We start from the raw sequence: 13430 nt of genomic DNA on the forward strand, positions 1-13430 counted from the left end.
CTGACCGTTTGGTGCTTGGTCTCAGAGATGTGATGCTTGCTAAACTGTGCTCTAGGGCCACCAGGGTCATCTTAGACTGCTGGATGGGGGCCAGAATATGTACAGGAGATTGCAATTCAGAGCCTCACATGTTAGTCATATTATCAACTACTTGAGTCTGATACTGTAGACAGCTCAGTCATCCTGACACCTGATGTACTTGAAGCTATCTTGAAAGGCCCAAATCTTTTGTCTTTTAAGTATAGGAATTTCATCCTTACCTCATCCCTTCTACCCTATAGTTTATTTGGGTACTTGGATTAATAAGCCTTTACTGAACTTTGCTGAGGTGTAATTTTTTTCCTCCTTTTATTCTTTAGTGGCCCGGACCTGTAACTTGATTCTGATTGTTCTGGATGTTCTGAAACCCTTGGGACATAAGAAGATAATTGAAAATGAGCTGGAAGGCTTTGGTATTCGCTTAAACAGCAAACCCCCTAACATTGGCTTTAAGAAAAAGGATAAAGGAGGCATTAATCTCACAGCCACTGTAAGTGGAGATGAAATGGGACATGCTGCCAGAAAGGGCTTGCGTGGGGTATGGATTGAGGTGCTGGGACATTGACATTTAGAAGTAACTCACCTTCTCTCCAAGCAGTAACTGAGGTAACACAGTGGTCTTGTAACAGCTGATAAGACTTTAAAGTAGGACAGGCATTACACTAAGATTTATCTTTTGTCCTTGTTTCCTCTTTTGTAGTGGTATGTGGGAGTACAGTGTGATCTAATGTTTGCATGATGTAGGTGACTGCTAATGTCCTTTTATAATTTACTAAAAAAGACCATTTACTAAATAGACCATTTACCATGAACCAAGTATTAGGATCTGGATGAGGAATGGGAGAGGGAGCAAAGAAGATAAAACTTTCCTGTGTAATAGCCTAATATGGGGAAATATTAAATAATGATAAATTTAAATACAAAAGTAAACTAGGGGACTAGAAAGATAATAATGGGGATTAAGGTGCTTGTCTTGGGCTGGAGAGATAGTGCAGTCAGTAAGGTGTTTGCTTTGCACACAGCAGACCCAGGTTCAATCCGTAACACCCCCAATCCACAACACCCCGTATCAACCCTGCCTGAGTAATCCTCAAGTGCAGAGCAAGGAATAAGGGCTGACTACTGTAGGGTGTGGTCCAGTGATCAAAACAAACAAAAAGTGCTTACTTGGTATGCTACATACACCTGATTTGATCTCTGGCACTAGGTGGTCCAATAAGCACTGCCAAGAGTGACCTTGAGCACTGCCAGATGTCACCCAACCCCCTCAAAATAAAAATCAACTATAAAGAGTGTTGGTGAAAGGTTGCAGTGTAACCAGTTGATTAGAATTGAATGTTCTCTGAGGTATTGTGAGAGAGTGAACCAGAGGGAAATTTGGGAGAAGAATACTTCATGTAAGGGAGTATTAAAATGTGAAATCCTGATATTTAAACATAAAAAAATATACGATGTTTTTAACTATGGCATATGAACATGATTTAACTTGGTTTTATGGTGGGAGGAGTGGGTGCGGTTTGGGCTATTAATTGCTCAGTGTTTCAGGATCACTCCCAGTGGTGCTTGGAGGCTGAAGAGATGCTGGGAATCAAACCTGTGTTTCTTGCATGAAAAGCTGCAGTCTTTTGAGCTATCTTCCTGTTTTTTGTGTGCATGTGTGTGTGCGCGTCACGGATCAAACTCCGGTCCTTATTCATGCAAAGCATGAGTTTTGCTACTGAGCCTCATTCCTCCTGGTCTGATTTAGCATAAGTTTTAATAGGAAACAGACTGACTTTATTGAGAAGCAGTACTCAGGGTACCAAATGGGTTGCTGGGGGTCAAACTTGGGTTGGATACCTACAAAGGCAAGTGACTTACCCACTTCACTATCTTACTGATTCCAAGCTTTTTTTTTTTTTCTTTCCTTTTTTTTAAAATAAGGAGTTTGAATTATACTCAGATGTGTATTGTTAGAGAAATAGATAACTGGGAGTATTGCAGGTAGAATATATTTGGAGGAAAGAAGATAAGGCTTATTTAGTTTGAGATGCCAATTTGAAATGAGTTAGACTCAAGTAGCCAGAGAAGAAGTCAGCTGTACTGCATGTATACATTTAGTACCTCTGAACTTAATTCTTTAAAATTTTGATTTTGGGGGGCCAGAGCGATAGTAGAGCAGGTAGGGCATATGCCTTGTACGAGGCCGACCCAGGTTTGATCCCTGGCATCCCATATGGTCCCCCAAGCACCACCAAGAGTAATTCCTGAGTGCAGAGCCAGGAGTAACCTCTGAGCATCACTGGGTGTGACCCAAAAAGAAATTTTTTTTTTAGTTTTGGAGGCCACACCTGGCGATGCACAGGGGTTACTTCTGGCTCTGCACTCAGGAATCACTCCTGGTGGTGCTCTGGGGACCATGTGGGATGCTGGGGGGTCAAATCTGGATTAGCTGCATACAAGGCAAGCACCTTACCTGCTGTACTGTCTCCCTGATCCAGTACTTTAAAGTCAGGAGCTTAGGTGAAATTACTAAGAAGTAAGTATAAATAGAAAAGAGCTTGAAAGATTGATCCTTTGACTTTCCTTTGTAACTCCTGTAGCCCCAAATGATTAGAAGTTAGGAGATGGTAAATCAGAAAATAATTTCTCAGACAAGGAAATCCGAAGAGTTTAGTTTGTGGAAACTAAGTGTTCAGAGTAGAGTGTTTAGTTCTATTGGTGCTCTTTCAAAAATTGAGGGCCAGGGGGCTGGAGCAATAGCACAGCGGGTAGGGCGTTTGCCTTGCACGCGGTCGACCCGGGTTCGATTCCCAGCATCCCATATGGTCTCCCCTGAGCACCGCCAGGAGTGATTCCTGAGTGCAGAGCCAGGAGTAATCCCTGTGCATCGCCAGGTGTGACCCAAAAAAAGCAAAAAAAAAAAAAAATTGAGGGCCAGGATTTTTTTTTACAACATTTAGCTTTTTAGAGGTTGCTTACGTTTGATTGGTGTAGTTAATTTTTTGGAACCTCACGCAGTGCTTAGGTGCTCAGGAGTCCCACTGGTGATTGTTGGCCAACCAGGCAAGTGGTTTAAGGCTGAGGATGTGATGCTCTTCGGTCCCTGCAGTGCCAGTGATTATCTGAACCACCCTGACTCTACTTGGATCCTCCTGGGCACATTTGGCAGTGCTTGGGGACTCTGTTGCCAGGAATCAAAGCCAGGTCTGGCACAGCAGCTGTACCCTAGCTACTGTACTACTCTTTCAGCCCTGATTGGCATAGTTTTAAGCTCTCTACCCCAAAAGCTCTGGGATTAAGGTTTGGGATAGTTTAACTTGGATTCCAATTGTATTTTCCCCCAACCCTACCCCCTGTACTCCTTACTCATGTGGTGCTGGTGCTTGGGTCAGTGGGGCTATAGTTGGTAATGCTGTGCCAGGGATTGAACTCAGGATCTTTCACTTGCTAAGTATGTGTCCTTAATTGAGTCACATCTCCAGCCAAGATAGGGTTAGTGGTTTTTGTTTGTTTTAGGGGGTGGTGCTCATAAGTAGTGCTTAGGGACCCTGGAAACCACTCTCAGTGATACTCAGCCAGTTGACCTGGATGGTTCAGTGCTAGGACTGAAGGATGCAGTGTTGCATAAGCCCTGTGGTGCCAGGTGCTTGGGCAAGGCAGGGCTAACTTATTCTAAGGCCTCTCAGTTTATTGATTGTCTTTTTCCTTTGAATTCACATTGTCTTTCCTCTATGTGACTGTGCCCTGATCTTTTTTGTTTTGTTTTTGGGCCACACCTTGCAGTGCTCAGGGGGTCTTGTGTGTTGCCAGGGATTGAACCTGGGTCATCCACGTGCTAGGCAAGCACCCTACCTCCTGTACTATTGCTCCGGCCTCCCTGATCTCCATTTTTAATAAGGATACCAGTCACATTAGATTCAGGCTCAACCATTTGACTTCTTTAACTTAATTATTTCTCTAAAGACCCTCTCTTTAAACACAGCCGCATTCTGTGGTAACTGGGTTATGACTTAAACCTATGAATTGGGCAAGCTGGGGGGAAGGGGATGGTGGTGATTATGCACAATTTGGATTGAGAAAGGTTTTTAGTTTGTTTTTATATTGGCCTTACCTGCAATAGTCAGCCTGACTGGTGTTCAAGCCTGGTGATATGGTGCTTCTCTGAGCCCAGTACCACTGGGCTCAGCCAAGGGACCCTTCAGCAGTACTTGGGAATAACCAGAACTGTTCCTAGGGCAGCTATCTGGGTGCTGGGGGTAAAACTTATTGCTTGTTGGGGCTGGAAAGATAGTTTAGATAGCATAGCAGGTAGGCTACTTGCTTTGCATGTGGTTTTGACTTCTTGCATTCCAGATGGTCCCTCAAAGTGAATTCCTGAGTGTAGAGTCAGGAGTAAGCCCTGACCATTGCTGGGTGTAGCCCAAGATGGCTTTCCCCTCCCCGAAGTCCCTCACCCCCAAACAAACAAGCAACTTAGCATCTCGATCCTGCTAGGCATATACTTCACACGTTTCAGCTATCTTTCTGGCACAAGAGTTTTAGTTTTAAATATTTTCTACTGAGGAAATCATCTGCCATATAGGCAGGGGGAGGGTTGGGATGGGGGCATACTGCGGTTTTTGGTGGTGGAAAATGTGCACTGGTGAAGGGATGGGTGTTTGATCATTGTATGACCGAGACTTAAACTGGAAAGCTTTGTAACTGTTCTGACAGTGATTCAATTGAAAAAAAAAAAAGCGAGGAAAAAAATATTTTCTACTGAAAGTTTTCCATCTAGGATAATAAACTGAAGAAGTGAGTTTGCTAGGATTTTCCTGGTATATCAGTACTTTCCTACTCTTTGACCGGTTACTGTCTTCTATGTCGTTTCAGTGCCCTCAGAGTGAGCTGGATGCTGAAACTGTGAAGAGCATTCTGGCTGAATACAAAATTCATAATGCTGATGTGACTCTGCGTAGCGATGCCACAGCAGATGACCTCATTGATGTAGTGGAAGGAAACAGGTACTGATTGTGTGTGCAGTCTGGTGCCTGACTTTGAATTTGAAACTTTTTAATGGAAACAACATTGGTTAATGAACCTGACTGGCTTTGATTTGGTGCCAATTGTGCTTCCTTCTTAGACAGTAGTGGGCCTTGGTTTCAATAGTGGATCTTGGTTTTTTGGTTGTTGTTTTGTTTTTGTTTTGGGGTCATACTTGGCAAAGTTCAGTGGTTACTCCAGTCTTTGCACTCAGGAATCACTCCTGGTGGTGCTTTGGGATCATATGGGATGCTGGGGCTGAAACCCAGGTCAGCCCAATGCAAGGCAAACAGCCTGCCTGCTGTGCTATTGCTCTGGCTCCAAGTATCTTGATTCATAACATCCTATTGCACTGTAGTTTGATGATGATGGTCATAATTGCTGTGAACTAGGGTGAGTCCTGAGTTCTGTGTCATATACTTGTTGAAGAGAAAAGTTTCTCACTCTGCTTAGTATTTGTTGAGAAATCCAGTAGGCTGTTTTTTAGAACTCAGAATACCTAATCTATTTTGTTCTAACTTTAAAAATATGAAACTGAAACCCTGTTCAGTTATATATCTATGAAGCTTTGCTATTAATATTTGATAATGAAAAATAATTGAAACCGCTGTTAAAATTATTCTTGGCATTTGAATATTTTTGGCAGGGAAAGGGGAGCCTCACTGGGCAGTGCTCAGGACTTACTCCTGCTCTGGGATCCTTTCAGCAGTGTCAGGGGATGTATGCAGTGCCAGAGATCTGGGTCTGTTGTATGTGAGGCAAGTGCTGTACTCACTCTCTGGCCCTGGATATAATATGTTCTAGCTGCTTCCATGTTTATTTGTTTATATTGAACAACTTGGGTGGATTATTGGATTCTCATTTTAAAATACACAAAAGTTAATAGTTTGATAATAGTTACACCTGGCTCTGCACTCAGGTATCACTCCTTGCAGTGTTCAGAGATTCATATCACTTGCTGGGAATCAAACATGATTGGTCACATGCAAGGAAAGCGCCCTGCCTGCTGTACTCTCTCTCTGGCCCCTGGCCATTCTCTTGTCTTGGTGTGTATGTGGGGAGACAAGCATGGCAGTATTTATGGGGCCATATAATCCAAGGCATGTGCTAGCTAGACATACATTTGAGCAGTATCTCATGTCCTGATTCTGCAAACAGCTTTGTAGTAAATCAGCTCTTTTTTTTTTTCCCTTTTTGGGTCACACCTGGCAATGCACAGGGGTTACTCCTGGCTCTGAATTACTCCTGGCGGTGCTTGGGGGGACCATAGGGATGCTGGGAATTGAACCTAGGTGGGCCGCGTGCAAGGCAAATGCCCTACCCGCTGTACTATCACTCCAGCCCCAGTAAATCAGTTCTATACTCTATACTTGCTCTGTGTCATATATCTAGGAAGTTACAGAGCTGAGTAAATTTAGTCTGATAATTATAAAGTTCATTTTCTTTGCACTACAAAATGCTTTCTAAGTAATTATCTGTGTGATTGGGACTTACTTTTGAGTTGTGTTACTCTTTTTTTTTTTTTTTTTTTTTTGCTTTTTGGGTCACACCTGGCAATGCACAGAGCTTCCTCCTGGCTCTGCACTCAGGAATTAGGAATTACTCTTGCTGGTGCTCAGGAGACCATAGGGATGCTGGGAATCGAACCCGGGTTGTCTGAGTGCAAGGCAAACGCCCTACCCATTATGCTATCCTCCAGCCCCCAAGTTGTGTTAACTTCTTTTTTTCGGGGGTTGGGGGTGGGTCACACCTAGCGATGCACAGGGGTTACTCCTGGCTTTGCATTCAGGAATTATTCCTGGCAGTGGTCGGGGGACCATATGGGATGCTGGGAATCAAACCTGGATCGGACGCATGCAAGTCAAACGCCCTCCCCGCTGTGCTATCGCTCCAGCCTCTTGTGTTACTTCTTAAGCTATAGTTTACTATTTCATTGTACCTAATTTTTTTGGGAAGCTTTTTCTTTATTTGCTTCTTTTTGAGAATTTCTATTTTGGGGTCCTATTGCTGATAATCTGAGACTCTGCCCGGGGTAAGAGACTCTTATCCTCTCGCCTGGCTGTCTTCACCGGGCCCCGTTGGAAAGGACGATAAAGAGGGTTGCTAAAATCTCAGGGCTACACGAATGGAGACCTTACTGGGCCCGCTCAAACAAATCAATGATCAAGGGGATGACCGTGATCACTGATTGCTGATAATCAAACTGAGACTTGTCAACAACTAATCTCCAGTTTTACTTCTGTCTCTTAGAGTTTATATTCCCTGCATCTATGTGTTGAATAAGATTGATCAGATCTCCATTGAGGAACTAGATATCATCTATAAGGTGCCTCACTGTGTACCCATCTCAGCTCATCACCGCTGGAATTTTGATGATCTGTTGGAAAAGATATGGGACTATCTGAAACTAGTGAGAATGTAAGTCTTATTTTCTTCTCCTAAATCTTCTCTCACTTCCTATCCAGTGAAAAGGCAGCATTGCTCCAAGAATTAAACTGGACTATTCTTAAATGATATTGTGGAGGTTTTTTTTTGGGGGGGGGGGCAATTTTGGGTCACAGTTGGTGACTCTCAGGGATTACTTCTGGCTTTGCACTCAGGAATTATTCCTGGTGGTGCTCTGGGGACCATAACAGGATTCAGGGGATCAAACCTGGGTCGGCCACATGCAAGGCAAGCATCCTACCCACTGTACTATCACTCTAGCCCCATATACTGTGGAGTTCCTTTTTATGTTTTGTGTTGGGGTCTTACCTGGTCCTGACTGCACTCAGGAATCATTCTGAGAGTACTTGGGGGATCATGTGAGATGCCAGGGATTGAACCTGGGTTGGCCAAATGCAAGGCAAATGCCCTACCCTTTGTACTATTGCTCCGACCCCATACTGTGGAGTTCTTTCTTTCTTTCTTTTTTAAATTTTTTATTTTACTGAGTCATTGTGAGATACATTTACAGACTTACAGACTTTCATGATTGCATTTCAGTCAAATTGTTCAAGTATCCATTCTTCCACCAGTGCCCATTCTTGTGGAGTTCTTTAACATGATGTCTTTTTTGAGATATAAACAATTTTTTATTATTTACTGGCCATTCTTAAAGTACTTTCTTCCTCAAATTTCAAGTTTTCTTGTTTTGATGTTCTCAGGAGTGAAGGAGGGTTGATTTGCATTCAGTGCATTCCAAGAAGTAGGTAACCTGTGTTCCTTCTCTGTTCTAGTTATACAAAACCCAAAGGGCAGTTGCCAGATTACACATCTCCAGTGGTGCTGCCTTATTCCAGGACCACAGTGGAGGATTTCTGCATGAAGATTCATAAAAATCTTATTAAAGAATTCAAATAGTAAGTATTATAAGTCATGACGTGCCTGGTTTTTACTGTGAACTATTGTTTCCAGTAACTAAATAATTCTTAAAATAGAATTAAAGAAATTGGGCATCAGAGGGCATACCTGGTAGTGCTCAGGGGCTACTCCTAGCTCAGTGCCCAAAAGTTGCTCTTGATGTTGGAGGATATTGTGGTATCATGGCTTGTACCTGGGCCTCCTGCATGCAAGGCCTGTGCCCTTTGAACTATATATTCTTGGTCTTCAATATCTTATAGATGTCTTCTGTTAAATGGTCTCTAGATGCCTCTTTAGCTTAGAATGGTTGACAGTAGAAAGCTCCGTGTCTCTTTAATTAGCTGCTTGGCAAACACAAATTTTAATTAACTAATTTGTGACGCAAGATAGTTTTGATTAAAACTCATTTTGAAAGATGTATGGGTAGAGAGAGAGAAGAAGTATGTGTTTAAGAGAGAACACAGGCTTTTCCAAGGTGAAAGTAAAGAAACATAGAACAAGCAAGAAAGTGTTCAAGGGAGAACACAGGTTTGAAGAACAAGCCTTTTCGTCTTAAGCATCTTAACTCTGGACTATCTCTCTGGCTCCTGATTATTGAGATTTATTTTATTTATTTTGGTTTTGGGGCCACATTTGGCAGTGCTCAGGGCTTACTCCTTGCTCTGCTCTTACGGGTCACTTTTGTCGGGGTTCAAGGAACCTCATGAGATGCTGGGATTGGACCTGCCGGTCTGTTGCAAGCAAGGCGAGTGCCCTGCCTGCTGTACTCTCTACGATTCCACAAATGTTAATTCTTCCTGCCAGCAATACACAGGTCTCCACTACTGAGATTCCCTCTGTCTGATTTCTTATACTTCTCACTGCCGATACAGAATTCAAAGCCATTTTATTTTGAATTTTTTTACTTTATTTTATTTTTAGTTTCTGAGCCATACCAGGAAGTTTTTAGGGCTTTGTGTGTGTTTGTGTGTGTGTGTGTGTGTGTGTGTGTGTGTGTGTGTGTGTGTGTGTGTGTGTGTTTTAGGAATCTACTTGGCATTTAGTTGTTATTTTCCCTTTGAGTGATTTTAAGTGCTTTTAGAAAATTGTTTTTGATGGATTGAATGCCAGAAGTCAAAACCTTGACATTTTTGAAGAGTACTGATCTATTAGTTTATAAATTCTCTCTTACTGTGGGAGAGATGGGCAAATGAGAAAACATTTGCCCAATGTTTTCTCATGATTAAAGTGAGATTATGACTTTTGGGTAATACTAAACATGGTGATGTCTCATTCAGTGCAGGATATCATAAGATTCACAATGTTGGTATGTTTTACTGATGGCAATATTTACTTCAGTGCCTCAGTTAAACTGCTGTTGTTTAGGTTTCTCTTCTATACAGATTACTCATTTTCTCTTTCTATTTGGCAAACCTTAGGGGAGATACTTTTAAGTTGTGCAAATTGTTTTTTTCTATACAGCTTCTTTGTTTTCCATAGATTTTGGGGACATTCCTAGGACTTGGTGCCAGGGGGTTTCTCCTTGCAGTGATCAGGGGACTCTGCAGTGCCAGGAATCAAATGGGGGCCTCCAGCATGCAAACATGCATTAGTCCTTTAAGCTATCACCTTGGACCTTTTTTTTTGATCTTTTGATTGATTTTAGTATCTTTTAGTGAAGTTTGTCTTCATTTATTGCTGTACCATTTTCCCAGTCCTGATTGTTTGCCTCTTATTTTTACATATATCTATTAGAACTTTTGGGGGGGGGGCGGCAGAGGGGATTTGGACTATATTTGTTTGTGCTCATGGCACAGATCCCTCCTGGTTCTTTGTAGGAGTCACTCCTTGGGGGGCTTGGAGGACCATCAGTAGTCCTGGGGATTGAACCTCAGTAGGCCTTGTGCAAGGCAAGTGCCTACCTGCTGTGCTGTCGCTCTAGCCCCTAGAGATCTGAGAATGATTACTCTTCCCCTATTTACTATTTATACCATTTTATATCTTTATGAATTCTTGAATATTCTGTGGGCTATAATCCAGTACTATAATTTTGTTCCTTTATTCATTCCACTTTTGGACATTAGGAACTTAACTCAGTTTGGTTCATTTGTTTGATAAGCTGATACCTTTTTTTGTTTTATTTTTCCCTAGCAGCATATGTTTACTTTTTGGCACTACTAGGTGTTCCCGATTCATAATAACTTTTCCTTTACTATCCCTGGAATCAATCACTTCTCTCAAAAACCCTGATTTTCAATATCTGTGTGTTAGGTGTACTTCTAGTTAGTCATTGCTTGTAGGTCCCCTCAGCAGAGCAAGAAAATGTATATGTGGATACTAATTCAAGCTTATGTATTAATTTTTGTGTTTGCATCTCTCCATTTCTTCTTTCTCTCTCCCTCTTTCCGTTGTCTTTGTCCTTTCTTCCCATCTACCTATCTAGAGATTTTTGTTTTGGGGCCACACCTAGTGGTGCTCGGGGCCTATTCCTGGCATGTTGCTTGGTTGTGGTTGTTCGTGATAGTGCTCAGAGGCATCATGTGTTCAGGAGGAACCTGGGTTCCCACATGAAAGCATGCTCTCCATCCCATGGGGCCATCTCCCCAGCTCCAGTCACCCATTGATAGGGATCTTAAAAACCATGAATTAGTGCTGGAGAGATAGTATAGTGGGTAAGGTGCTTGCCTTGTACACAGCTGGCCTCGGGTTCATTCCCCAGCACTCCTTTGGTCCCTTGAAACCTGCCAGGAATGAATGAGCACAGAGCCAGGAGTGATCCCTGAGCATAGAGCCAGGAGTAAGCCCTGAGTACTTCTGGGTACAGCCCCCAAAAAATAAAACCCCATGAATTAGTATTGTTACTTTCAGTTTTCATTCACTATTATTAAATTGTTTTAGCTTTCCTCCTTTTGTTATTTTGAACTTCATTAATGATAAATCTGGCTTTCATTATTATCTATTTCAATTGTATGTAAATAAGTTCATAATTGTAATGCATAATCCTTTGAGATTTTTTTGGTGGGGGGGGACAACACCCTATGGTGTGTAGGGATTATTCCTGGCTCTGCACTCAGGGAGCATTCCTGGAGGGTTTGGGGGACCATATAGGGTGCTGGGAATTGAGCCTGGGTGGCCACATGCAAGGCAAGCACCATACCCACTATACTCTCTCACTAGCCTCTGAAGATTTGTGTATTTTTGTGTGAGAGAGAAGTATTTTAACTGGATTGCAGTATTTATAATTGCTTTCATCTTTGTAGACTGAAATTTTAAAAGCTCTTTTTAAGCTGGAGCGGGAGGGTGGGGGTGCGGCACACTCTGGGCTTCCTCCTGGCTTTGTATCCAGGGATCACTCCTGCTAGTTGCTCACAGGTAGTGCAAACCAACATGGGCTACATATAAGGTAGGTGCTGTCTCTTGTCCCTGCACAAATACCACTTTAATAGGAAAAAAAATTCTGTTTTAGGGGACCAGAGAGATAAAACAGTGGGTAAAGTATTTGCCTTGCATGCTACTGACCTGGGTTTGATCCCTGCCACCCCATCAGAAGTGACCTCTGAGCACAGAGCCAAGAGTAAACACCCAAAACAAAAACAAAAATTCAGCTTTATGCCTACAAATTATAACATTTATGACCCATTGCTTTCCTGTTCTTGGCTGTATGCACTCATTTTTTGTTCGTATACAATGTGATATATCATTTTTACGTTCATATGTCTTTTGCTTTGGCACCACCCATAGAGATGTTCAGGGGTTATACCTGGTTCTGCACTCAGGGGACCATATGGGATGCCTGGAATTGAATCCAGGCTCAGCTGCATGCAAGGCAAACACTGTACCCACTGTACTATTGCTCCAGCCCCATCCTTTCCTTTTTTTTCAACTTTAATGTTTTCTCTGTAGGCACCTGTTTCTATTTCTTTCTTTATCTAGAAATAGGATTAATGAAAGATTATTGGTCTGTGGCTTTTAATGTTGTGCTGTGTTGCTTTCCAGAGAGCGGAAATATGTCTATGTACATATATTTTAGACATCAGAATAGGAGACACTGACTTTAGGGCACTTTTGCAGGCACTGTATTTGTATTGGTAAAACCTGTTTTTCTAGTTTGAGACACTAATGCTTACCTTACATTGTTCTTGCTGTCTTGCTGTATACTGCATTTAAAAATGTATAGATATGTTTTATTAACAGTTATCTTTTCCTGATAACCTTTTCTTAAAATGAACTTATTTAGAACTTATTTATATTTTTGGGGAGAGAGAAGGGGGTCACACCCGGCGATGCTCAGGGGTTGCTCCTGGCTCTGCACTCAGAAATTACTCCTGGCAGTGCTCGGGGGACTGTATGGGATGCCAGAGATCGAATCCAGGTTGACTGCGTGCAAGGCAAAAGTCCTGTCTGCTGTACTATCGCTCTGGCTCTGGAACATATATTTTAAAGAAACTACAGGGCAAATACTATGGACGCAATTTACTACCTTTTTACATAGTTCTTAACGTGTTTGAGGCAGGTCTCAGCAAACTTTTGTTCACATTACAAGCTCCTAAGAAAAAAATCTCCTATGAAGCTAGGTGAACATCAGTTACAGTTTCTTGTTAAGGAGAATTTGCCTAACATTGCTGAGCAAAGAGGACCTACAATTCTGTTTTTCTGTTGTTTGGGGGCTACACCTGGGGTTACTCCTGACTGTACTCAGGAATTATTCCTGAAGGACTTGGGATACCATATGTGATGATGCTGGAGATTGAATCCTGGTCAGCCATATAGGGTGCAAGGCAAGCACCCTATCTACTGTATTGGCACTCTGTTGATAGTATTGAATGGGAACATTCTATACTGATATCATATCTTTAAGATTCAAGTATACAGTTTGAATTATTTATAGGTATTTTTCTGTAACTCTTTATCATTGTTCAGCTAGTGTTTCACATGTTTTTTGTGGTGAGTGGAACTTTGGTATTTGGGTGAGGGGATTTCTTTCATTGGTGTGTTTTGGAGATCATGTAGTTCCTGAGATGAAACCTGGACCTCCTGAATGCGAAGCATGTGCTCAGCCCTCAACT

General features: G+C 42.2%; 1 protein-coding gene across 1 annotated transcript in view; it reads left to right on the forward strand.

Moving 5' to 3' along the window:
* DRG1 (developmentally regulated GTP binding protein 1) overlaps positions 1–13430 on the forward strand; it is a 28376-nt gene that overhangs the window by 14192 nt on the left and 754 nt on the right. Inside the window, exons 5-8 of the mRNA XM_004615575.3 lie at positions 360–529; positions 4894–5024; positions 7294–7461; positions 8262–8384. Of these exons, the coding sequence (XP_004615632.1) occupies positions 360–529; positions 4894–5024; positions 7294–7461; positions 8262–8384 (592 nt within the window). The remainder of the gene's footprint in view (positions 1–359; positions 530–4893; positions 5025–7293; positions 7462–8261; positions 8385–13430) is intronic.

Source organism: Sorex araneus, chromosome 9 (assembly GCF_027595985.1).
Source record: "Sorex araneus isolate mSorAra2 chromosome 9, mSorAra2.pri, whole genome shotgun sequence".
NCBI classification, from domain to species: Eukaryota; Metazoa; Chordata; class Mammalia; order Eulipotyphla; family Soricidae; genus Sorex; species Sorex araneus.